The sequence below is a fragment of the Thunnus albacares genome, chromosome 6 (assembly GCF_914725855.1).
Source record: "Thunnus albacares chromosome 6, fThuAlb1.1, whole genome shotgun sequence".
Classification (NCBI taxonomy): Eukaryota; Metazoa; Chordata; class Actinopteri; order Scombriformes; family Scombridae; genus Thunnus; species Thunnus albacares.
Genome location: NC_058111.1, coordinates 9,465,884 through 9,492,478, shown reverse-complemented (window position 1 = coordinate 9,492,478; position 26,595 = coordinate 9,465,884). Strand labels below are relative to the sequence as shown.

Here is a 26,595-nt window from a genome sequence, read left to right as displayed (position 1 = left end):
AGGAAACACAGCAAACAGAAGACAGAAGGATGATGAAAGATAAAGACCGTAAAAGAAGTATATAAGTAGTAGAATATAAGTATATAAGAGTAAATATAAATAAATACAATACAAATAAAAAGAGTAAAAGCAATGAAAAGACAACATCACATAAAACCAAGTCTATAAAATGGGTTTTAAGAAGTGATTTAAAAGAAGTCACTGATTCTGTGAGCCTTATCTCCTCAGGCAGGTCATTCCAAAGCCAAAGGGCCCTGACAGCAAAAGCACGGTCACCTTTAGATTTAAGCCTCGACTTTGGAAGGGACCCACCTCAAGATCTAAGGCTGCAAACTGGCTCATATTGGGTCAACATTTCTGTTATGGGGCCAGACGTGCTTTAAAAGTGATCAGTAAAATCAAACAGGGAGCCAATGGACAGAAGCCAGGATTGGGGTGATGTGATGTCGTCTGTTAAAACCAGTAAGACGCTGAGTTTTGGTCACTTTTGATTCTACAGTTGTGTACAATCACATTTTTACTAGAGAGTGATTTGTATAATTTATACCTAGCTTCCCACAAGAGCAAACTTTAACAAACCACAGCTAACACTCCAGATATGCCTCCGTTCTATTAATTCAAGTGTTTTGTTTTTTGTCTTGCACAAAAGACAAAATGCAGCATAAGTGTGACAGTGGCAACGTGGGGACTGAATGAACTGAAAGTACTGAGTTACAATGAAATCAACCCTACTCAAGTTTCTGTACTCCACACCTTTTTATCAGCTCGGTTTACATATAAAACAGGAGACAGATTGACACCACCAGCTTTTGTTTTGAGAGAGACAATAGATTTGTAACCCACATAAAGTCACCACCTACATAAAAAGGTAGACAGTATGTAGTTTTTTTGTTTCTCATACTGTATATCAAAAAATAATTGTTTTAATTTTATGCCAATTCTTCTCAGGGATAAGAAGGGCCACACATTTAATTGTGTCATTTTAACCTCTAATTTCCTACCAAAGCAATGATCTTTATGTATTTTTCATGTTTATCATTATGTTGTAATAGCTTTTGGCAATCATGTTTACTGTCTAAATAATTTTCTTTAGTTTACAAGAAAACATTGTTCCATGTAGTATTGAAAATGTTGAAATATATGGAGTGCCCCAGAAACTGAATGTTTACTGCTTTAAACTTTAAGAGAGGAGAACATACTTTGATCATCTGTGATTAAATATTCTTAATCACAAGACCAAATGGCCAATTGTTAAAGTGGCAGTTGTATTTGCATTTAAAAAAAGCAACTCTTTGGCGTGTCCCCATTTATCTGATGGCTGTGAAGCAGCTCAACCAGTAAGGTTGCATTGCATCGTTAGCATTTTTTTGTGGGTGTAGCTATAAGTTCCTTGACTTGTTGTTCTCCTAAGATTTGTTTCTTGAGCGGTGAGAGTGCAGCCGGAGGTCTACCTTTGGCTCTCTGTGTGATAGCCGCAATGGCCTCTTATACTGCTTACAGTGGCTACAGCAAGCCACCTCAATCTTATGTAGGCTCTGGCTATGGCTATGATGAGAAGCTGGCGAAGACCTATGCAGATTATCCAGACTCTGTCTATGAGGAAAAAAAGAGAATTGAGAAAAAGGAGCGTCGGGAAGCTATCTGTTGTGAGGTAGTGGCCCTCGTCATCGGTTTCATCGGACTAATCGGAGTGGCAGCTGTGACAGGCCTGCCGATGTGGAAAGTAACAGCCTTCATTGAGGAGAACATCATTGTCATGGAGACCCGCTGGGAGGGTTTGTGGATGAACTGCTACAGACAAGCCAACATCAGGATGCAGTGTAAGGTGTACGATTCCCTGCTGTTTCTGCCTCCAGACCTCCAGGCTGCCAGGGGTCTGATGTGCAGCTCTGTAGCCCTGACCACCTTTGCCCTCATCGTTGCAGCAGTGGGGATGAAGTGTACCAAAGTGGTGGACCATCGGGCTCGCACAAAGCATATTGTTCTTGTGGCTGGAGGCTGTCTGTTTCTCATGGCCTGTGTCACTACTCTAATCCCTGTGTCCTGGACTGGCCATGTCATCATCAGGGATTTCTACAACCCCTTGCTGATTGATGCCCAGCGAAGGGAGCTCGGGGAGGCTCTTTACATCGGCTGGGTGACCTCAGCTTTCCTTTTCACTGCCGGAGTGATCCTGCTATGCCGTCACGCTCCTCGCACCCAGGATCCAGATGAGAGGATTGTATACAACCCCGGGGGAAATCTCTACCAACCTGCATATACATACCAACCATACACCTACCAGCCAGCATACTCCTACCAGCCTCCCTACTCTGTACCTCCACCAGGATCTGTAGCATACACACCAACTCAGTACTAGTGAGGAAAATCAAACACAGAGACCTTTTTTTTTTTCACTTGACCAATATGACCAGAGGCTGTCACTGGAAATGGCCAAATCTTTCATGACTTTCTCAAAGTGGATCAAGTGTATTGCAGAGACTGTAATCCATTGTGGAACTGATTGTATTTTGATAATTATGAACTGTTGAATTGAGTGTCTATGCTTTGTTTATTTGAATCTGCTTCCATATACCACAGTAAATAATTCAGGCAAAGTATATTGAATCTGTAATAATACAACTTTTAACTGTAGATTTGTTTGAATTGTCTTCACAGCCTCTGTTAAAATGCTCTTTGAGAACAAATTATGCACTAGGCCTTTTTCAGATAATATACCTCCACATGATTGTTCACTGTTGTTTTTGTTGTACATGTATATACTTACTTTTCACAGTCCTTGTGTGCATATGGGATCAATATGATATGATTTAATAAAAGGGATAAATTTGAAAAAAAAAAAAGATTTTTCTATTTTTTCTGTTGTCCAATCAAGATTAGACTAAACTGGTCAATAAATGAGGCTGTACTATTGCTTACATGAAGGCCAGTGACTTATTCCCTGCCAGAAGATCTTGAGTTTGTCTGGGATTAAAAAGTTCCCACTGAAACTGCTTGTTACACTCAATGGTATGCAAATGGGGAGTTGTTGTGTTATCTCCATTGTTTTCAGTGGCAGTGTGCCTAAACTGGTAAAACCAGACTGTTCACACGGGTCCACTCACAATGCAAAACTGCCAAGAGATTTCATTTCAACTGAGCCAGTGTTGCAACCAGACAAGTAACCCAACACTGACAGTGACACATAGGTACACAAGTATTACTTCCATCTCATGACAAATTCACACACACACACACACACACGCATGCATGCTTGCACGCATACACACACAGAATACGGACAATGATGTATAAAAATTTCTAAATACTCTACATTAGAGTTATAATTAATTATAATTTCTCATTTTTAGTCATTCCCTGTAACATATGGTACTCCACAGAGTTGAATGATTTTAAGTTCAAATAGGACAAAGACCTGGTTAATGTCTATGTTTCTACTTATGTCAATAATTTCTGTGGTTGAAACTGGTAATATATTAAGCCTTTTTGAGAAACACCATCAGTAACAAATTGGTAAATGATTACAACTTCCTCCTTGTTAATAAAATACCTTTAAAAAAAGGTTCCTTGTAAAGCATGACTGTAAATTGAGACTTCTGAATAAACAAGGTAGAAGCCAGAAGCAGCTCCTGGAATATGTGTACAAAGAAAAAAACAGGCCTGGGGGATTCTGTTTCCTAGCAACAGGTCACAATTCCCACCCCTCCCATTCTTGTGTCCTATCCACTGGGAGGAGGTAGTACAGGTGAACATCAACCTGCTCCTCCCCTTCCACTGGGATGCAAAGCCCTTTCATAGAGGGAATCTACTGCTTCCTAGTAGGTTTGCACTGTGTCCATTCATTTTTGTATGCACAAGCTTGGAGGAATAAGAGGAGGACAGGATGGCCAACTCAGCACTGGAGATAGTGGGTCTTATATTGACCCTGATTGGGCTGATCGGGGCAGCAGCGAGCACTGGGATGCCGATGTGGCGAGTCACAGCCTTCATTGGGGAGAATATCATTGTGTTTGAGACCCGCTACGAGGGTCTATGGATGAATTGCTTCAGGCAGGCCGACATCAGGATGCAGTGCAAGGTGTATGATTCTCTCCTGGCTCTGTCCCCTGACCTACAGGCGGCACGAGGGCTCATGTGCAGTGCTGTGGCACTGGGTGGCCTCGGCCTGCTGATCAGTTTGGTGGGGCTGCAGTGCACATCCTGTATTGAAAACGACGATCGAGCCAAGCGACTGGTCCTCATCATTGCAGGAAGCATGATCATAATGTCTTGCATCTGTGTCCTTATCCCTGTGTCCTGGACGGGTCACGTCATCATCAGGGACTTCTACAACCCCTTGCTGATTGATGCACAGCGCAGAGAGCTCGGAGAGGCCCTCTATATCGGCTGGGTGGCCGCCGCTTTCTTGTTCGCTGGGGGATGCATGTTTGTTTGTTGTAATCTGCAGTCTGACGACAAAGATTCACGACGGTATGTGTACTCCAGGAACTCCGACTACATGGCCTATCCTCCACAACCTCTACAGCCCCAACAGCTGGTGCTCATTCCCCAACCCCAGCCCCAGCCCCAGCCCCAGCCAGTGCTATCAAGACATCCATCAACCAACTACAGCTACCACTCCAGATATCCGTCTGTACGCAGTGGTGTGGCTTATCTCTGAACACTTTAACTGACTGAGGTAATGACTATCACAAGGTTTGCTTTGCTGTGCAATCCATGACACATTTCAAATGTCAAAAGATGTATTTCAGGTTACAAAAAACACATTTCAATGAGTAAATTTACAATGAATTTATATAGACCTAATTCATACTGATGTCACTCTTTTTTAATATACTATTTGAGGAGTACTTAATGTGTTATTAAAGAGCACTGTTTACAGAATCATGATATAAATCTAAAAATTGATTATAACCTTGCCTTTGTAAGCTGATGCATGATTTCTATATGTGTTTTATAATATAATCACTATTTTATACTGACAACATTTGTATATTTGAATATTAGCACAGAAACTATGTATGCATATGTTGTATATAAATATTCATGCTAACTTAACCACTGAGTAGTGTAACGTGTATTTGAGTTTATGGTTAAAATGCCATAACTATTACAAATGATCGAGCTGTGTAGTTACACAGGCAGTTATATTTCACAGATATTTCAACCCAAGTTCAAAACAATTCAACACACTGACTCTTTCTAAACATGACCTCTCACAGGCACATATCACCCTTCATACATACACTCATCATATTTACCTACTTTGTTTTTACTAGTTTTACCAGTTTTTTTTTGTTTGTTTTTACCAGTATTAGATACACATTTCACAAAGGGAAAACAAAGCCAGGTGACTGATTCTCTGTGTGAGACTTACATGGACATTAGCGTTCCTAAAATTCTATTAATGTACCTAAAATTCAAAACATTATGTATCTAGTAGAAATTAACGGATAACGAATGTGAATCTCTGTTGAAGTTTGGTATGATGCCCTGCAGCTCTTAGGAACTAACAGAGCTGAGCAAATGGCTGAGTAAACATGAGATGCTGGTTTAAGATAGCTTGTTAAAGGTGTGGACTGTGTCAGAGGCAACTTAAGCAGACAGCTTGGTGTTTGTGTGAAGCTACAGGAGCCTGACAACATGATCACGTGATCAGAATTTGCAAGTCACTGTGAATGGAGATACAGAGAGCTTTAGACCAAAACTTGTGCAGTTCATTTCCATGTGGATACATGTTCCATGTGTTTGAGCAATGAAAGAGCACTCCTATCTCTTCAGTCAAGTACATTAGCTCTTGAACTATTGGGTCACATTATTTCACTTTCAGTCAGTCCAAAAGCAAACTGCAGTTTAAATTACAATTGTAGAATCTCCCTTCTCAATACACATGATGCATTTACATTTCTAAACAAAACAGAAAATCCACAGTGTTAGGGTCTCTATTAGTTAAAAAAACACAGTAATTTCATTGCTGTTTCATACTAGAAATGTTTGTGGAGATAATAACAATGTTGTGTTTCACTTTTGTTGCTCAAGGTTATAGCAAAATGAAGGATCTGTTTTTCTGTGTTGTGCCTTTTCAACTGCCCTCGGGCTATATGAATATAGAATATGTTACTTCTGATATATCAAAATATATAGTATATCTGATGCTCAACAATCGATAACTATTTTGACTGTGATGTGAGCTCCCTCACTGTTTCATTACCTTGAAGGTCATCTCTGCTCCCCAGTGGACAACAGGAGTACTGCAGGAGCTTATGTGCTATATTGTATGTTTTTGAATTTTTATCACATATAATTATGGAGAATAAAAACAAGTGATAAAAACTTTCAAAAGTTGTGAGTCATTTCTGGTATTGTCTTGTTGGTGTTTTCTGCTGGTGAAGCTGATGACACAGATATACCACTATATAGCCACAGGAACCATAAACACAAAATATGCAGAGGTGTTTTTTACCCCCATCACTCTGAGTCAACCAGGTGACCACAAAGCATTGTTACCATAATAAACTGCCTCTCACAGTCAGATGAGCGCAAACTCCTAACTGCCTTAGGCACGTCTCCGGCACGTCTCTTTCTCTGAGATGTACTAAAGCGTCAGAATTTGTTGAGTGAACTTTCCTAATTTTGGATTTGGACACAGCTGGACTCTTGTACACTGCACGATGGTTCAAGGCATTTCGGAGATAGCTGCAATGTGCGTTGGCCTGGTCGGGCTGATCGGGGCGGCGGCTACAACAGGAATGCCCATGTGGAAGGTGACAGCTTTCATCGGAGAGAACATCATTGTGATGGAAACACGCTGGGAGGGCTTATGGATGAACTGCTACAGACAGGCCAACATAAGGATGCAGTGTAAGGTGTACGACTCCCTGCTGTTTCTGCCACCAGAGCTACAGGCAGCCAGGGGTCTGATGTGCTGTTCTCTGGCCTTGTCAGGAATTGGGCTCCTTGTGGCTCTAGCAGGAATGAGATGTACTTCCTGTATTCAGGGTAATGATTGGGCTAAGACCATAATCCTGATGGTTGCAGGTTGTATGCAGTTCATGGCCTGTGTCTGTGTCTTCATTCCTGTATCATGGACTGGTCACGTTATCATCAGGGACTTCTACAACCCTTTACTGATCGATGCACAGAGGAGGGAGCTGGGAGAGGCCCTCTACATCGGCTGGGTGACTGGCGCATTTCTTTTTGCCTCGGCCATGTTGTTTGTCTGCCGCCGTATGCCCTCAGACAAAGGATCACTTGACATGTACTACCCAGCCAACTTTCTTGGTTACAAGCCAGCACCAAGCAAGCCAACTCTGATGACCTATCATCCCATCTCGAGTATTTCCAGCCTCAGGTCGAATGCATACCAGCCTTCTCCACAGGACAACAGCTCTGTTGGACAACAAATATCAACTCCGATGCACAACGTCCCTCAAGTAATGACAACTAATGGCGCACTAATCAACCCTCCCGTTGTCTATAACCCGGGTCTGCCTGAAAATGCATCATTGTTTTATCAAGGTAGCGTAGCTCATCGTTCTTCTATGAGGAGTTCTAACCATGTTGAAAGCCTGTATACGCCAGGACACTCCTTCTACAAAGGCCAAAACACCACACCACATTCATCAATTTATACCGGCAATCCCACTATGTCCTACCAGTCCAGTTTTCATCCGGTTCCACACACTCCTGTTTTCATAGGATATAAAGAATCAAGATTTGAACCACAGGCTCACAGTGGGAACAGGGCTAGTGTATACATATAAGGAAAAATAATGTGTGGGCTTTTTGTAGCTGATTAACCTTTACAAACACAAAGCACTGCGCTTTTATACTCTATCATCATAAGTGCATTTAAACTGCTGTACATCAGCGGCAAGATGAAAGTCAACTTTGTTATCTTTGATTAATATTGGATTATCCAGATGCTCAGATTTAAAAACATATTCAACTTTTTTGTACTATTAATGTAATTTTTATTATTTGTATTGCAGAAAACATTGTTATGTGATGAGGTTGAGCACAACTGCTGTTGTTATTAGTGTAAATACAGGTGATGGGCTGTTTCCATGAAACCATAACATGAGCTTACTTTCCCAAAAGAGATATTTATCATTGAGGATTTGTCTTTTGCATCTCTGTAACCATCTGTTCATTATATTTTTGGATTTCTTGTTGTTACCATTGTACGTGCTTGGGTTTTTTTTAAATGTATTGTATAACAAGATGTCTTTGCAACTGTGAAAGAAAAACAGAATGCTCAGCAGTGACACATGACTTACTTTAAGAATATATTCATATTACTATTACTATTGGTCATTAAAGGGAAATTATGAATTACAAAGGCTTATAAGTTTTCAAGTTGAGTTTGTAGGATACAGCAATTCACTCACTAGTTTTTGATGAGTAGTAAGATAAACCTGTTTGTGTGGAGTTTAGTGTGGTATTTTCCAAGGGTATCAGCACGTTTCCATAGACACACAGGATTGGGGAGGCTGTTTCTGTGCATTCTGCTACATAAAGAATTTCTTCTCAGAGACCAGGCTCTATGTGATGCAGTACGGAAATAAACAAGTAAAGGAATGAATATCTGAGATATGTGGTTAAGTAAATGAAAAAAATTAATGAATACTGCTTACTACCACACCATGTGGTGAAGCACCATCATCTAGGTGTAGTTTTAAATCAGATTCTTGGTGTGATAATTGTACTGAAATCATCAAATGCTACATTACTGTAAAAAAAGTAGAACTAGATGGAAGGGCCTTCACAGAGGCATAGACATAGATGAGCTACTGAACTGGCTTTCAATAAATAAATCTGCTTTCTATCAACAAGTTCTACATGTGTAATGATTATAGCTTGACAAAAGCTTATACTGACAGTTCAAAAGTCTTGCGTATGCTAACACAATGGTGGCCTAAACCAATCCCAGACACTGTCATTATTCACCACTAGATGACAGCAAAGAACATGATGAATGTCTTAAACTCGGGACAGATCTTGCAACCTTTCCTTCTCACTTTGTAAGTGTCAGAGAAATAATACTTTCCTTCCACTGCGTTTCATTATCTGAAGCTTAGTTGCTTGTAGCTTGTTGTAGCTGAGTTGGAAAAAACTTCATACTGTGCAAATAAATTCACAACATAAGCACCCCATTTAAACTACAGGCCACTGAGACAAATTATAGTGAGGGACAATAATGGTGAGAGTGAGTGAATCCTTCATCCATACAGGCTTTAAACAACATTAGGTGACATTTTTTTTTTGACAAAATTGTAGTTGTACTAAAATTGAGTTTCTGATGCCAAATCAAGATGACCATATTCCGATGGCCATGTGAGATATAGTTTACCCAGCTAAATAGTTTTGTTTTGCAGTGAGTTACAGCAGATAATCTTTACGCCTTTTACTATATCATCTCTGGCAGAGACTTCAAATTGCACATAGCCTTTTGATAAAAGATTTTGTCCCAGGAAAAACCATCCGTGTGATATGATTGCTGTTTTAAATCTATAAATAATTATAATTCTTAGTCTCTAATTTAGCTAATTTCTGGGGAAATAAATAAAAGTGAGATTATACAAATCCCAAGACACCCATGAAACACCCCTGATGCTTCTCTCTTGCTTAAAAAGAAGTGGCTTAAAACTTTTTCACGTCAAGTACCCCTAAACTGACAAATTTGACCACCGACCCCCATCTGATAAGATTTTGTCCCAGTTTCCCCCATCTGATAAAGTTTTTGCTTTTAGATGTTTGCAGATGGAATTATAGTGAAAATCAATTATTCCCCTTTTTACTGGGGACCCCCTGGTACTCCTTCAAGGACCCCTGGACCTCACTTGTTTATAGCATCAACAGCTGCCGATTGGTGCAATTGAGTTACAAGGTGACTTTTTAACCTCAAATTCCGAAACACTTTGCTTCAAGGTAAAAAGTGGGTTAAGGTAACGTGGACACATTTTATTTTACTATGAGACTGTGTCAGATAAACAGTTTGAGGTAGTTAATCTTCAAGGGAGCGTCACCGACCAGTTTGAAGATTAGATTTGCGTTTCCATCAGGACTGGAGCAAAGATTTAATCATTCCTCGGTGTACCAAAGCAAAGACGTTGTCGAGGTCGAATGTTGCCAGATTTGAAGTTAATCTTCAGGACGTATCCATGTTTGCGGATCAGCGGCTTGGCTGTGCCCTCAATTGAGCGCCTGCACGGGAGGGACTCTCAGCTGTCAAGTCAGCCACAGACACTTGAAGTAAAAATGGAAACAGGAAAACCGCGCTTTCACAATACAAGCATTAATTGTCCACTAAAATTGTGGATTAATTAGCTGCAAACAGACACGGGTAAAGAGATTATTTACAAGACTACACCTTGAAAATCTGGGATATTGAATAATAGGCAACAGATGTGTGGTTGAATATATGATGTCATGTCATATGATGACAATTAAAGGTGAAGTGTGTAGAATTTAGTGGCATCTAGCAGAACAGACTTAGCAGAAATTGAATATAATATTCATAAGTATGTTTTAATTAGTGTATAATCACCTGAAAATAAGAATTGTTTTACTTTTGTTACCTTAGAATGAGCCCTTTATATTTACATGGGGAGCAGGTCCTCTTCCACGGAGCCCGCCATGTTGCACCGCCATGTTTCTATAGCAGCCTAGAATGGACAAACCAAGCACTGGCTCTCGAAAGGGCCTTTCGTGTTTTTTGCAAGTTTTGCTGTCACTGTAGGTTCTCCTACATGCTTGGAAGGCAAGGGGGAGAGGAGGGGTATTCAGTTGGTTGCCACTAAATCCTACACACAGGCCCTTTAAGAAATATACGCAAATGTTTAATTGAAATTACATTGAATATAATATGATAATCTGCCCTGTAACTCAATCATGTTTGAGTAGTTTGTATTTTGTTTCTCTTTCTTAAATACACATTTTATGACTGAATCATTTCCAGCAGATTTCTTCTTGTAAATGTTGATTTTTCCACATTTGCCAAAATGCCAAATCCTTCTAATTGTCTATAAAACTCTCCATGGTCTCACCCCTACATATATTTCAGAACTTCTCAGCCCTTAGAGCACCATGAGACCTCCCAGAGCCTCCCACCATGGCATGTTGGCTGTACCCCATTCATTGAAAAAAAAAAAGCCGGGGACAGGACTTTTTCTGTAGCTTTCCTCAGCTCTGGAATAGCCTGCCAGAGGCCATTAGACATCCTGAGTCTGTTGACGCTTTTAAGATGTATCTGTTTTTTTTTTTTTTATTTATATCTGATTTCTTACTTTATATTCACAACATCTGTTATATACATATATGTTTTTATGCTTGTATGAGTGTACATACTGTATGTGTCTGTGCAAAAAACTGTTTGCTTTTTAAAGTGCTGTATAAATAAAATAAACTTGAAAATGTCTTTTATTTTGAAATTTGTAACTGGAAATGCTGTTGTGCATTCATGGGGACTTGACAGCAGGAGTACAGTGCACAGTGCTCCTCCTCAGTTGCACCCAACAATTCAAGTGTGCACCGGGAAAAAAAAAACATGATATCTGGACAGTGAATGTGGGAAGCCAACCCCACAGGCTGCACAGGAAGGATTTTAGAATGGGAATACTGGAGTTTATTTGATAATTGGCGACTATAAGTGGAGCTTGTGTTTTTGTTTTTGTTGTTTTTCTTCCTCATCACAATGTGTGAGGGCAGGATGTGGGTCGGATGCCAGTTTGTTTTTGTTACGGATACAAGGACTGGCAAGTTATCAGCATGAATTACCGAGGGCAGAAAAACTGATATCAATGTTAAACTCGACTCTGGAGGGAGGACCATGGCGAAAAGGAAGGGACTGTTATTTTCACTGCTGTACTTTATGGCAGAGTTTTGGCTCAGTTCGCAGCAAGTCCTGAGAATTGGTAAGTGGTAAAATTGTCAGATTTTTAAAGTCATTTTTACTGACTGTTGATGTGCAGATTACTACTGTGCACTCATCAAGTGTTTTAATATTCGATCCTATGATTACAAGACCTATTTCCCATTGGGACTGATAACTTATTCTATCTGTGCATCTATAATTAAAAAAAAGAGAAAGTGAATATTGGCGGTCGTATAATAATAATTTGAGATATTTTTTTAATCTCTCATGATGCCTATAGAGCGTGAAGTTTTGCTTCTTTTTAAAGCTGAGCAATCAGTTATACATTATACTTAATTAAGGCCTGCCAGGATGAATAATCCACAGATTAAATATGTGCATGTCATGCAAAAACATCCATTCATAGTAATTGCACAGCTCAGTTTGAAATGTTTTGTCTCTTGTTGTGTCACTAACACTCTTGTTACTGTATCTGGCAATCATATTGTCATCTGCTGTAATATACCTAAAGGGCATACAATGTGTGTTTTTATGTAACACACTATAGTGAGTTTATATTGAGTGAAACTGGATTAATACATAATATATAATATATTATTGTCCTTTGGGAACCTTTTCCACGTTGTTGTGATGTTTCTACAGTATTCTTATTAGTTTCATTACTGGATTTTTTTGTCTTTTTCAAACTTCTGTGGACAGAGTGGGGGGTTGATAAAGCAGGTCCACATGAAACAACTCTATTGGTTTCCATTAAAATCATGTTAATCCACTTTGGTTGGCCAATGCCAGAGTCTCTCTCTCTTTTCCTCCATGTTGACAGAGCAGGTCAGAGGCAGATGAGTGATTAAGTTGGCTTACTGCTGCATCTTAAAGCATGTACTGTTGGCATGATGTCTTGGCACAGAGGAATGTGAAATGGATACACAGCTAAAGAATAAAGAGTGGGCAGTTTCACTGAAACTTTTATATTTGGCTTCTTTCCCATCTAACAAACTCTAAAGTTATTTAGACTTGGTGGATATGTACGCTGATAGCCAGTAACATCTGTGAAAGTGAATCTGAGTCGAAAGTCGTCTGTGTAGCCTTTGAAAGTTGACAAGAAGGGCTTCTCTACTTTCAGCTTCACTCTGCACTTGTAATTGGACAAACAGAGCCCTTGCTCCGACTATCCCCCTTTGATTTCTGATGCAACTGAAACAAAAGAATACAATGAGATGGTGTTTATGCTCTCTACTCCTCTCCCATTGGTTATCCAGTGTTCGTCTCATGGGTTAGTAGATTGCATCACAAAAAATGACTTATTTTAATTTAGGCCTCAGGACTCTCTGCTCCACTCAATGCTCAGGGCATGTCTGTTTTTTTTCTAAATTTCCTCTACTTCTAAAGACTTTAACAATCAGACTTGGCGTTGCATAACTTTAAAGGCTAATAGGCCGGCGCCACGTCCCTGTTCTACCAGTCCCGATCTGTGCACTATATTGTTAATCTCTCTAAATCATCTATCACTCTCCGAGGCCACCTAATCTTTGTCATTCTCTGCATGACCCGCACACATCATAATCTCCCCCATATGGTGTGTGGCTTGGTTCAATTAACATTTCTCTGTCTTGGCAAGTGTTGGCATCAGATTGTGACTGGCTTCCACTCTTTTCACTGGGGTTGGTAATAATGGTAAATCTTCTCCCCCAAGCCCTTAAACAACTAACACTAATCTTCTTTATGCAGAAAGTCTCTTCCCCAAATATGGCAGCGACCAAATCTCATCATTGGGGAGAGCACAGAAGCAGCAGCTTGTGGCTTGGCCTCGACTCTATTTTGCTGTTTGTTAAATTCCTGTTATCTCTTGCTTGCGTGCTTTATGTATTAGTGATATCTGATTTCTTTATTTATGATCTGATCCATGTGATGTAAAAGGTGTGATTAGCTACTACTGGCCAACAAAATATCATTAGATGTAATCCATCTCCCTTTTAAATAGTCTTAAATCCAGTGGTTCAGGATTTTCCTGACGTAGTGATGCAGAATATAATCCTTATTTTTATTCTCTTAGCCTAAATGTTTTGGTGGTAGGTCGCTAGCAGCTCCCCATTAAACAGAGAGACCTCAGTGCTCCACATCAAACGAAGACAGTAGACTGGTTAGGACCTCCTCATTCATTCACAGTCTGGCATGGGCCCAGGTTGGAGTGGTACTGGTGGTGTTGTAGGGGTGTGGGGGGTTCTCACTGGGAACTGGCCCAGAATGGGGAGAGGGGAGAAAGGAAAACACTACGTTATTGTGTTCCTCTGCCTTAATAGACTCCCCTTCATGTGATAATTGCACAGAGTGACAAAGTCACAAGATCATTTTCTTAATGTTACTTTTTGTTTCTGGGTTACGAAAAGGTGCGCCCAGCTGCCTAAACTTGAACCATGTTATTTTTCCTGCTCTCTGCACTGAAGAGAGGAACAGAAATCTATAAAAAGCAGTGCCTCAGGGTTTATCAGCATTAGCCTGCAGCATGAGCAGAATCTTTTGTTTTTGTGACCTCCTAGCATGCATCACCCCACAGCATTGTCTGGCCTATTAAAGATGAGATGGAAGCTCAGTGATCCTGAAAATTATATTGAAAATTAATTAATGGTAGTTATAGCGAGAATTTCAGTTCATTTTTTCTTTATAAATTGCATTAATCATAAAGCCGTTATAAAAACTCTGCAGTATTAAAATAAAAAGGAAGAAGCTTTTCCTTACTTTTTGAGGTGATTTCTGTTCTAACTTTATAGTTTTACCTCCACGTTTTAGCTCACATTTGTAATTACTGAAGTATAAGCTGTCAAAGGCAGCTCTTTCTTGTCCATTTAGTTAATTTGCTCGCTAATAGCCTTTTGAGTGAGTGCATTGATCCATGTGTCATCTGCAAACAGAAAGTGTGAGGTGCTTATTCCCCATTTTAACTGCATCGTATATTAAAAATTGATTCCTTTTAGTGTTGTTTTTATCCTACCCTATAAAATGTAGAAGTGCAGAATATAAAGATGCACAGAGTCATGATCCGGTGACCCATTTGTGGAGTTGCATTCAAAAGCCGACCACACAGCACTGCTCAAAAGACTTGTGTTCAGGCAGGTTTGTTTACAGGCCGCAGTATCACACTGCAAAAGCCACAAAGAATCAATTTCTTCATGGAATATATGAATGTATTTATTATATATCCTAATTTTATTTAAATAATAAATTATTTTACAAAATATTGATCATGTTTAAGATGTGAAATCTAGATTTTTGCATGCACTTAATGTTAGAGTAGTGGTATATGCCTGAAATAAGTGAGGGCATGTAGGTTAAAAAATGAATCTTAAACACTGGACTCTTTTTTTTAATCATTACTCTTCATTTAAAGTAGAGCTAGACAGATAAATTAACTGATATTAGCTTATTGTATATATGCTGTATGCTACTTTATAACCTGGACATTTGTGCCTGTGTGGATGCTCAGGTATGGTGAAGGTTTGTCACCAGGGAAGGAGATTGAGATGAAATATTGTAATGAGCTCTGATCAAAGCTGGTTGATTTCAAAGTGTCTTCAGGGATTGCTTGTTGTTTCCTCAACCTAAAAAATGTTAGGAGTAAACTATTAATGTGGACATCAGTGTTGACTCAGTCACATTGGACCACCATTGTTGGAGCCTGGAGTAGGAACAAACTTAATTATTTTCCTGGTGATATGCACACACGTCTTTTAATAGAAAATGCCTATAGAGATAAGACTATGATCTCCGGCCTCAGTTTTCAACCACATGAATATATCAGCTAATTTGAAACTCATTTTCTCAAAATGAAGTGGAGTCCTGTTGCTGCTTCCCTCCAGATGTCTGGGTGTTTGATGGTGGTCATGACTATGATAACGACAGAGTGATTATAGCTGAGCTTTTGTACCCTGCTGCACAATAACTAAGCTAACAGATAGATAAGTCATTTCCTGACACAGTGTCTAACAACTTCAGGTATATTAATAATGTCTGTTACCCAAAGACATATTTTTTAACATAGAACTCAGTTGCTTTATTCAGTATTTGAATATTTTTCAGTGGTGTTTTGCTGATTGCTTGCACCGGCGTTCTTCATGCTGAATTGCAGACAAACAGCCGTCACACTGAATCCCCCTGGACGCTCTTTAAGCAGAAATTTAAGATCTTATCTCAGGTGGAAATGAGAGGAGAGATAAATGTGTTTTCTTTCACTTTGGGATCTGCCTTTCTATCAATCTTCAAAGAGGAAAAATAATAAGCTAACAGTGCAATAAAATAGATGTCATATTTGCCTCTTTCTGACAATAATGTCATGTGTAAACAGTTTATATAGCTCATTAAAAGAATATGACCTTCCTGTCTGTTTATATGCAACGGTCATGTCCAGATGTGAGTGGTGCTACTAATATGTCTTTTTCATTTAAGTCTGAAGCTATTGTAGGATTATTAATGAGTTTAAATCAATTTCTTGCTGGAAGAGGCAACATTTAATGTATTATTAAAGGCTGATAAATACTGAATTTATAGGCAAGCTATTTTTATTTTAAGGACTGGTATGGTGCATCTAAATTAATGCAGTTTCATTGTCCGCTGTTCATTTGTATTATTTGCCACTAAACACACTTTGCAGATACATACAGTACATATTTTTTGCTGCATTTGGAGCTTTTGCATTTGAGTCTGTGCCTGTGATTATGCTTGTGATTAGAGGTCAACTACAAAAATGTAAATCAGAAAATCTAAATAGCAGCAGCTATTTTTGCAGCTATTTCTCGCACAAACAGGACCATCTATTTTTCACTGCCTAGTTAAAGTATGAGGAAAACAAAATCGCTGATTGGAAATGATGCTGTGATGCTGCCACTTGCATTATTTTTGTTGTTGAATCCTTAAAAGGGACCAAGTGTGCGCACATCCTGGCAAATTATTCAGGTGCAAAAATTTTTCATTGCAGGGTACAAAGGAGTGAGGTCTGCACAATGTTAAGCTCTGAATAAATCATTTTATTCTCTTTTTTGAATCCAGTGACATTAGCTGCAGCCACTGCACTTGAACAAACATCAAGAATGGCTGGTCAAAACTCATGTTTATTTCCCCTTTTTATATTAAAAACACCTTTAAAGAAAAAGTCACATCAAGGACACAGAGATGGAATATATGTTCTCTGCAAATTTGTGAGAGGGTTATTGTATTTTTGCCTGGGAAATTCATATTGCAGTGAATAGAATTAAGGACTTTAACAGGTCCTAGCAGCTGCTCACTGAGGCTTGGTAACCATAATTAGGATTGGCACTTTCAAGCATGCTTTTAGTGACCAGGGAGTCCAGACAAGGCTCTCTCAGTTTGGGGTTTGAGGCTATGCTACACCAAAGAAAAAGGTCATTCACAATCAAGGTCTCAAGGGGAGCTTTTTAAAGGCCTTTTCTCCATCCAAATCAATCACAATTTCACAGGCAATTCTTCAAAGACTGTTAGACAGTGCAATGACCTATTGCCATCTGTAGCCACAGTGTTGAAGTGGGGTCATTTGCAAATTATTGCAGCATTAAAATGGCATCTTGTGATGGCATAATTTGTGTTCATAGTTAATGTAAGTAACAGTTTTGAAAATGGCAGAACTTTTAAAGTGTCTTATTTTAGTCTTTATTATACTGTAAGAAAAATTGTGAATGTGCCCTTGGTACATTTTACAGCAGTCTATTAAACATTTTTTTTTTCAGGATTAAGAAACAGACTTGTCTTAACTGTTCAGAACTGGCGTTATATCTGCCTGCACTTGTGAATGTCATTGTAGTGAGAACAAACAGTTAGCTCTGACTGTAGTATTTTAGAAATCCTATCATTGAAAGCCCAGATGTTTTAAATGATTTACATTTGAAAGGCTTGGGTGAAATCGACATGCAGGGGCATTTTCAGCGGCGATAAGGACACTGAATCTCACACGAGTCTGACCGCCCTTCATGCAGGTGGTGACAATCCAGTGACAATCCAGTGTTTTTCCGGCCTTAATCCTAATGTTTTTCATGCTGCACTTTATGTAACTGGAATGTAAAACATTGTATGTAGCGCCCGTGCATGGCTGGAGTAATATATGGCCATATTGCTGGCCGTGGCATGCTAGAACGGTCATCTTTCTGGAGCAACACAGTGGATTAAGAGTTGGATGGTTTTCAGAATGATCTTCTCAACTCTGAAACAACCCCCCTCCCTGTGGCCCTGGCACACACAGCCTGCTGAAAAGTGATTGTGTTTAAAAGAGAAATGTATCTTGAAATGAAATGTTGACAGTTGTGGTCTCAGCTGATTTTGAAAGCAATGGTCAGTGTTTTATCGCTTTGTCCTATGTAATGTAAAACTGTACTGTCAGACTGCACCAAATGCATTTAAGGAAGTGCAGGATGAAGTGGAAAATGCAATTCCAGTGTTACATTGATTTATAATATTTGTGTATATTATGTCATTTTTTTACTTGATAATGGTTAATACTTTAGATTACTGTCTTGTGTCTTTTTCTGTTACTCTGATATTTGGTAGTCACTTGCTTATTTTCTGAGAATCTGTTAGTTTGAACTGATTTGTTGAAATTAGAATAATTAATTTGTTATTCTGTTGACAGGAAAATCATTTTTACGATGGGCTCTGGGAAACAGTCATTTGCATTTTTCTGTATTTTCTGATATTTTATAAAAATTATACAGTACATCAATTAAACAGAGACAAATGTGCAAGTAATTGTTGGTTGTAGCTCTGATTATAGAACTCACTAGAATGTCACATTTACAAAATGCCATGTTAAACTCGGATACTTTCAGGTGCAAGTTGGTAGTTATGGTAATGACTGGAAAGATAGACATGATATGAAAATCCCTTTTGCATGGCTGATGATTAAGTATGTTTTAGTAAATGAAAAATGATTCCGCTTAGTCACACAATATGCGGTTTCTACACGAAAAGCGGTCAATGTTAATCCACTGCACCTCATTTAGCCTCTGAGAGTCTTCCCTCTTTTCCAGTGCAATATGAAGGGACAATAAAGCAGCCTCTCCATAAACAGTGACACCTCAGAGGTTAGCTCTGCATTTTCATTGTAGTTTTTATAGGTCTTAAAGGTGCTGGGATTTTTACATACTGTAGTTTATTGTACATTGAATTAATATAGAATGGCCAGAAAATGTCTCATTAAAAAGTTTAAAAAAAGATTGGTGATATTAAATAACTGAACAGCACTTCAGAGGACTTTATGTGAGGATTATATATGGGATTCACTGAAACCTTTCCGCTGCAGAACACACAGGCCAAAGTATTTGTACCTGAAGAAAATGAAGGTGACTAGTCAGCTGATGAGAAACATGTAGAGAGGAAAATGTAGCTGTAGTATACAGAGACAGATAGATATACAGGCAGATAGAAACCCAGTCACTTCATGTCTAATCCCTTTACTTGCGTCAAGTCAAGTCAAAGTCATAGTCAAAGTCAAACTTTTATTTATCTCACCAGTGGAAATTTGGTTGCAGGCAGGTATATAAAAAAACACATTCATCATAAAAAAACATAATGCAAAAATCTAGACGGAGGACAGGGACAAACAATGTTAGATCACTTCACATGATCACGTATGCAAATTCAGGCTACTAATTACTGTGCAGACAAAAAAGAGTTTGTATCTTTTTGTCCCCTGAGCAGGAGCTCTGTATCTATGATCTGAAGGCAGGAGCTCAAACTCTGAACCTGAACTCTGAAAACTCTGCAGGTGTTGATCAGGACAGTCCTGGGTCTTCCTTAGGACCTGCCTTCAGTAGAGGTCAGAGAGCTGCAGCTGACCCACCTCAATAACTTTACTGGCCACTCTGACAAACTGGCCAAGCCTATTCTTATTGGCCAGATTATTGCCAATTATAGTAAGTTTAGGGGTGTAATTATACAAGACTATGCAGAACATCTCCAAAGTGAGGCCATTATGCTCTCTGAGCAGAGAGACTGATGCTCGCTTTTATAACTAGCAGGCTAGACTACTGTAACTCTCTCCTTTCTGGTCTACCGAAGAATACAATAAATCAGCTACAATTAATTCAAAATTCTGCTGTCTATTTTAAAGTCTTTTAAAATCTTTAAACTGGTTACTTAGCTGTTAGTTTTCGTATTGATTTTAAAATTCTTTAATTAGTTTATAAGGCACTGCATGGCCTTGCACCAGACTACCCTCAGGTGCTCCGGTTCTTCTCTTTCAATTAACTTTTTTTCTTTTCAGTTTTTTTGGTGTGCATTAATCTCTAAATCCATTTTTAGCATCCTACATTTTGTCAGTTGCTTGTAAAACACTTTGAATTGCATTTGATTTGTTTGAAAGGTGCTATATAAATACAGTTTGTTTGATTGATTGATTGACGAAGACTATTATATTACTATTATATATTTGAGTATGATTTCATCAAAAGTGACTGATCTCTAAAAGAGAAAAGGAGAGTAAAAAGATTGTGTTGGATGAGTCTGCCATGACAATATATTACTGGATATGATAACTCCCTAGAGGTATTAGCAGTGAAGCTGGTATGTCTTCCTATCATAGTCATCACACACTTTCACAAAGGCTATTGTATCAGCTTGTGAAATTTAGGCCACATAAATAGGGTGAAGTTGGCAAAGGTCAAGCTTTTCTCTGAATGAGATTAAATCCTGTCATCTCAACTAGTCTCTTAATAGCATTATGTGACAGAATTACACAGAAAATTGGGCCACATTACGCAACTGTAAGAATGCAGTCATGATAACATTCAGACTTTACAAAATCAATATAATGGAGGTGAATGAGTGTTTTGTGTGAAGTCACTGGATCAACATTTTTCTGCTATTAACTTGTTTGATCTGCTACTAATACTACTCGTTTCTTCTCTTCCTACAGGGGGCATCTTTGAGACGCTTGAGAATGAGCCCATTAGTGTTGAGGAGCTGGCCTTTAAATTTGCTGTAACCAACATAAACAGGAACCGGACCTTAATGCCAAACACCACATTGACCTATGACATCCAGAGAATAAATTTGTTTGACAGTTTTGAGGCATCAAGAAGAGGTACCGTTGATCTTATTTAATATTCAAAGCCTGTTGCATTGAATAATCAATAAAGAGATTGTTGTTGATTCAAGTGTCTCTTCAGTTGGTAATTTTCCATCTCCACTTTGTGTTTCATTACTTCAGCCTGTGACCAGTTGGCGTTGGGTGTTGGGGCCGTGTTTGGTCCCTCTCACAGCTCATCTGTCAGTGCGGTCCAGTCTATTTGTAATGCCCTCGAAGTCCCCCACATCCAGACACGCTGGAAACATCCGTCAGTGGACAACAGAGACAGCTTCTACATTAATCTTTATCCCGAATACACCTCCATAAGCCGAGCTGTGCTGGACATAGTGCAGTTCTACAAGTGGAAGACAGTCACTGTTGTCTATGAGGATGCAACTGGTGAGTGAAAATGAGATTTAATGATAGGAGACATATGGTATAAATCTCAGAGGGAACTTCAGGGATCAAAACAGCAGTAAAGCATAAAAACACATCAGCAACATATGTCAGAAGTGATTAACACAATGTCTACACAGGCTGAGTAGCAGAGGCTGCACATTAGCAGGTTGCCCGACGTGTTGGCAGCACTCAGAGCACAACACACTATTAATGTAGTCATCACTATAAGGTTGGGGCTGTTAATAAGTCATAGACATCTGAAATGTGAATCTAACTACACACTGCTTTTTGTAAGACGTTAAAAAGGTTTGAAACCACTGGTTTCATTTTTGAATGTGTTGTCAATGTGTTGTGCATTATCCATTGTGTCAAATCTTCATCTGAAAAGAAACTAAAGCAATTAAATGCAGTGAAGTAGAAAGTAGAATATTTCCCTCTGAAATGTAGTGGAGTGAAAGTATAAAATAGCATCAAATGGAAATATTCAAGTAAAGTACAAGTATTTCAAAATCGTACTTAAGTCCAGTACTTGAGTAAATGTACTTAGTTACTTTCCACCACTGATAGTCATGCACATAAAACAGAAGAAATGGACTTGAAATGTAAAAATATGCTTTAGGTTGCGGTTATGCCTGAAATATAGCAGAAAACACACAAACTTTAATACCAAATTATATCAAATATAGTCATGTGAGTATATGCATAAAATGTTGCAACCACCAACTGAACTAGAAACTGGCAACTAAAATGTGTGCACACTGTACATGCATTTGCAAGTACACCTAGTTAAAACTAATGCAGTCTAATACAACTGTTTTGCAATAACTTACCTTCAGAAAGTTATAATGTATGGCTTTTGATTAAACTGTTTTACAGAGGTGATGATTTAACTTGATTTTGAAGGCTGTAGTTTGTGCTGCTGCAGGATTGTAGGCTATTGCATTATTACTGAGAGGTGTTTTGTCCGCCCTACTTTATGAATGAGACATAAATATTTGAAATTGCCAACTGAGTGTCCATGAATGTGTACAACTGTTCGACTGTGTGTGTGTGTGTGTGTATGTGTCTGTGTGTGTGTGTGTTTACATGTCTCAAAGTGCTGATGAAGTGTTTGCTGGTGGTAGGAAGACAGGGCATCTGCGGTACAAGAGTGAAAGTTGAGTGTGGAGGGGTTTGAGTTGAGTCATTATCTATGTTAAGCTACCAAGAAAAGATAGCAGCTACGAATGAGGCTAATCACTTATGTCCAGACAGTGAGGAACCTGAAAAGAAAGCCAGCAACTACAGATCCCATGAGTCTTAGCCAGAGCCATGAGCCTCCCCACACCTGACCTGTCAGACCTCAACAACAGAGCCATCACAAGTGTAACACTCATCAAAGCTAATGAAATCAATCACCTCCTCAATTTACTCTTCTCATTACTTCCATTTGGCAGCAGATACAGGCCTTTCAAATGGAGGTGGGCATGCTTTGGCAGGAGTTTGCTCCTTCTGCTATAACAGACTGAAATAAAATACCCAGATGAACACTAAGTGTACATGTATGTGTGAATATATATGTGGGCGTGTGTAGATACATGTGTAAGGGCATGAAGTGTCTCTCTGTGGCTTTACTCAGACACATTTTTCTGTGCAAACCAGTACTGGGAGATTTTCAAAATCATAAAACAAAACAGAGGCTCTTATAATGTTCACAACCTTCAGTTGGCAGCTCGTTGGTTTTCTTGAATCATCATTCGGTGTTATTGTTAAAGGTCATATACCTTTGCTTTCATGGTGATGGTGATGTGTAAATTTTACTATTTGTATTGTGTTTTAATAGTAATAGAAGAAAAGTTAAAACACTACTGATTACATCATAAATTTGCAGTGTGCACAACTGAAATGCTATGCAAATTCTGAAACAATTAGTCATTTAATCATACAGTCATTCGACAGAAAGTTTATCATCAGCAATCTAATAATTGTTTAAGTTATTTATCATACAAAATGCTAAACAGGAATGCTTGATTTTCTGTTTTCATTTTTATCAATAATGCTATAATTTGACCTATAGACTTACTGTGTGTATCACAGTAAAGCACTGTGGCTAACACCACAGATTTACTGTGGTTAAGTAAACAGTTAGTGCCTTCATCTGTAACAACATAAGTCATCATCATGTGCTAAATGACACTATACTCACACCATAGGCCAAAGTTAGGCCTAAATGCCAGATGGCTGCAGAGAAAGTCATAACATTGTTATTTGTAGAGTTGCAACAATTAATTTATTTGTTGCCAACTATTAAATTAATCACCAGCTATTTTGAAAATTGACTCATTGTTCTGAGTCAGAAAAAAAAGAAGAAAAGTTCCAAATTCTCTGATTCCAGCTTCTCAAATTTGAATATTTTCTTGTTTCTTTAGTCCTCAATGATAATAAACTCTTTGGGTTGTGGACAAAACAAGACATTTAAAGATGTTTACATTGAGCTCTGGGAAACAGTTAACAACATTTTTCACCATTTCTGACATTTTATGGACCAAACAACTAATTGATTAATTGTGAAAATAATGAACAGATTAATCAATAATGAAAATAATCATTATGCAGCCCTAGTTATTTGTAGTTACAGTAATAATATAATCTTGCCTATCATTGACTTCTGCAGCCCATCACAACTACAGCATCTTTGACTAATAGATAAACACACGTGACAGAGCAATCACAACAACCACTAAAACAAAACATCACAAGTCACACTGCAGAGTGGTAATGATATATTGTATGTGTCTTACCTTCAGAAGAGGCTGTTTTTCTGACTGTGTGTGCAAAATGATGCATGAGTCCTCTCAGCAGGTCAGACCTGCTCTGCTCGTGAATGGCAGTATGTCCAGGCAAATAATTAACAGTCTGGTGGTTCATTAGATGGTGATACAGCAGGTCATTTGGAAAGGAGAATCTTAATAAAATATTGTACCTCTGCTGCAGAAACTGCTACTTTCATTGTAGCTTCTACACTCTCCCGCCATGTCTGTCACTGAATCGTTTCTCTGGCTCCTTGTCCAGACCCCTTCCCTCAGTTCTGCTCGGTGTCACTCACAACGCAATGACGTCGTCCACTAACTTAGCCAGCTTTGTTGTTGACAATAGTGGTGGATGCTAATGATGTTTGGCTCCAAACACAGACCACTCCAAAAACATCCAAGTCTGCAGTAATGACCTCTCAAAGCAGAAGTACTGAGGCATGATTTATGGATGTCTTGCTTCAACACACAAAAACCAACATGTTAAATGGGTGCAACTACAGGTATAGTTCACCCTAATTTGACAGTTCCGTTTTGTTATCTTTGCCAGAAACTTAAGTATACAATTATTTCTGCATTGATGCTAACTTGGTAAATTTAATTTGTTGCATTTCCTCACTGTGGCTGCTGGAGGACAGTGAACATTTCCTGTCCAAGATTTTGTACTGGAAAAATAGAGAAGGGTCTATCTTCAGTCTTGCAGACCTACGCAACAACCCCACTTTACTACGACACACACCCCTGACCCCTTACCCTAACCATCTCACTGCTTATGCTTAAACTTTTCATGCTCTGATTTAGCATAAAACAGTACACAAAATAGACCGCAGAGGAACAGGATACATATACACGTCACATAAATCAAGTTAGAAAGCTATACACAGTAGTACATTTAGAATCAGGTGTTTACTGCCCTCCAGTGGTCACAGTGAGGAACTGCAAAATATTAAATTAGTCAAACTAGCGTCAATATAGACATTTTAGTTTTAAGTTCAGTGACCAAAGAAAATAAACACTCAGGTCTGATTTAACACTGGGCGGAGATAACGTCTGTTTACTGCCCTCCAGTGGCAGTGAGGAACTGCAACATAAAATTTGTTAAGCCAGCGTCAATACACATATGAGAGCATATTATCACTTCCGATAAATACCTCTGAAATATATGATCAAACTAAAAAGCCTCAACAGATTTTGTTATTTGTTCTCTCGTGGTCATGGCAAGACACTACAGTCTTTTACCAACTGCAGGTGTTTGGAGCAAATGAAGTAGCTAGCTAGCATCAGATTTTTTGGAATGATAACAGAATAAAATTATTAATACAATTATGATTAATATAAAATATACTTTTGTGAGTATTAATTTTGAGATGATACTAATGGTTTTATGGTAAATACGCTTTTGTGAAAGGTGGATTGGTGTAAATACACTTCAGTTGACTTAAGTGTATTTAAAGGTGCAGTATATGACATCCCGCTAGATGTTGCACTTGAGCAACAGCATCTCAGACTAAAACAAACGCGCACGTTGGTTACTCAATAAAGTTGAAAAAAAAAAAAGAAAGCGCCATTTGAACTCATGGTTCACGAAACTCAGATCAAACTGTCAAACTAGGCAGAGATGATCAAATATGAATCAAGATACTGCATTGCCTATTTCTCACCTCAAATGTTTTCAGAAACATATTTTAGTGTACTGTTTAGCTGTAATATGAGAAAATTTGTGACCTGAACACCATGTTGAAAATAGACGCGGGGAGGACACTCACATATACTAGCATGCATGCGTGGCCGGACCGGCTATCAAAACAAAGAACAGAGAAGCTCGGATAACAACACATACAGAGGGAGTGTGACTTCATTCTCTGCTCAGGACGGCATTACTCCACTATACCTAATAGTGGAATAGTTATTTGCTGACATCTAGTGGGGCTGAATGTCAAATATGCACCTTTACAAAAATAAAAAAAGTGAACAAATTGTTCTCTAGTGGTCACAGTTAGAGATTGCAACGTTACACCTACCGCATAAATTATTTAACACTGAAAATTCTAAACTAATGGAAAGCAGGTGAAGTAGTTTAGCTAGATAACTAGCATTGTTAGCCTCTGTAATGTTAATACTCTCATAAAGGGTTTAATTCAGCCTGTAAAACACGTAGACATGAACACTCTTGTTTTGTAATGATAACAAAATAAGCTTTTGTATTAGAATTAGTATTGGAATTGTATGTAATTCTGCAGAGCTGACAGTTACTGGTTTTATTTAAACTAACCTCTTATTATGATCTGATAGCAGTAAAATGTTGATGGGTAAACAGGAATGATGACTGAATGATGATGGTTTATTGTTAGATTGGTGTAGGAGGACAACTGCCATTGGTTTTGCTGTTTTGTGGTCTCATAATCAGTTTCTTAACTTTTTAAGAAAAGCCATAACTTTGTGTAGCAAAATAAATTAAATAAATTAGA

At 38.6% G+C, this 26,595-nt stretch overlaps 4 protein-coding genes across 6 annotated transcripts in view; all 4 read left to right on the top strand.

The window, feature by feature from the left end:
• Positions 1–1,143: 1,143 nt before the first annotated feature.
• Positions 1,144–2,848, top strand: cldn8.2 (claudin 8.2). The gene has a single exon (XM_044354452.1). It carries the CDS (start codon positions 1,478–1,480, stop codon positions 2,357–2,359), a length of 882 nt encoding a protein of 293 aa, XP_044210387.1. The 5' UTR covers positions 1,144–1,477; the 3' UTR covers positions 2,360–2,848.
• Positions 2,849–3,808: 960 nt separating this feature from the next.
• Positions 3,809–6,316, top strand: cldn8.1 (claudin 8.1). Its single transcript, XM_044354296.1, has one exon. It carries the CDS (start codon positions 3,884–3,886, stop codon positions 4,658–4,660), a length of 777 nt encoding a protein of 258 aa, XP_044210231.1. The 5' UTR covers positions 3,809–3,883; the 3' UTR covers positions 4,661–6,316.
• A 327-nt stretch (positions 6,317–6,643) lies between these two features.
• On the top strand, positions 6,644–8,796 carry LOC122984327 (claudin-8-like). The gene has a single exon (XM_044354709.1). It carries the CDS (start codon positions 6,672–6,674, stop codon positions 7,761–7,763), a length of 1,092 nt encoding a protein of 363 aa, XP_044210644.1. The 5' UTR covers positions 6,644–6,671; the 3' UTR covers positions 7,764–8,796.
• A 2,708-nt stretch (positions 8,797–11,504) lies between these two features.
• Positions 11,505–26,595, top strand: part of LOC122984536 (glutamate receptor ionotropic, kainate 1) — a 31,090-nt gene continuing 15,999 nt past the window's right edge. For all 3 annotated transcript variants that reach the window (XM_044355050.1, XM_044355049.1, XM_044355051.1), the window contains exons 1-3: positions 11,505–11,915; positions 20,787–20,954; positions 21,081–21,338. In XM_044355050.1, coding sequence (XP_044210985.1) covers positions 11,831–11,915; positions 20,787–20,954; positions 21,081–21,338 — 511 coding nt within the window. In that variant the 5' untranslated portion in view covers positions 11,505–11,830. The remainder of the gene's footprint in view (positions 11,916–20,786; positions 20,955–21,080; positions 21,339–26,595) is intronic.

What these genes read in the sequence shown, in the direction of transcription:
- cldn8.2 (XM_044354452.1), top strand. Translation starts at nt 1,478, where the DNA reads ATGGCCTCTTATACTGCTTACAGTGGCTACAGCAAGCCACCTCAATCT.
- cldn8.1 (XM_044354296.1), top strand. Translation starts at nt 3,884, where the DNA reads ATGGCCAACTCAGCACTGGAGATAGTGGGTCTTATATTGACCCTGATT.
- LOC122984327 (XM_044354709.1), top strand. Translation starts at nt 6,672, where the DNA reads ATGGTTCAAGGCATTTCGGAGATAGCTGCAATGTGCGTTGGCCTGGTC.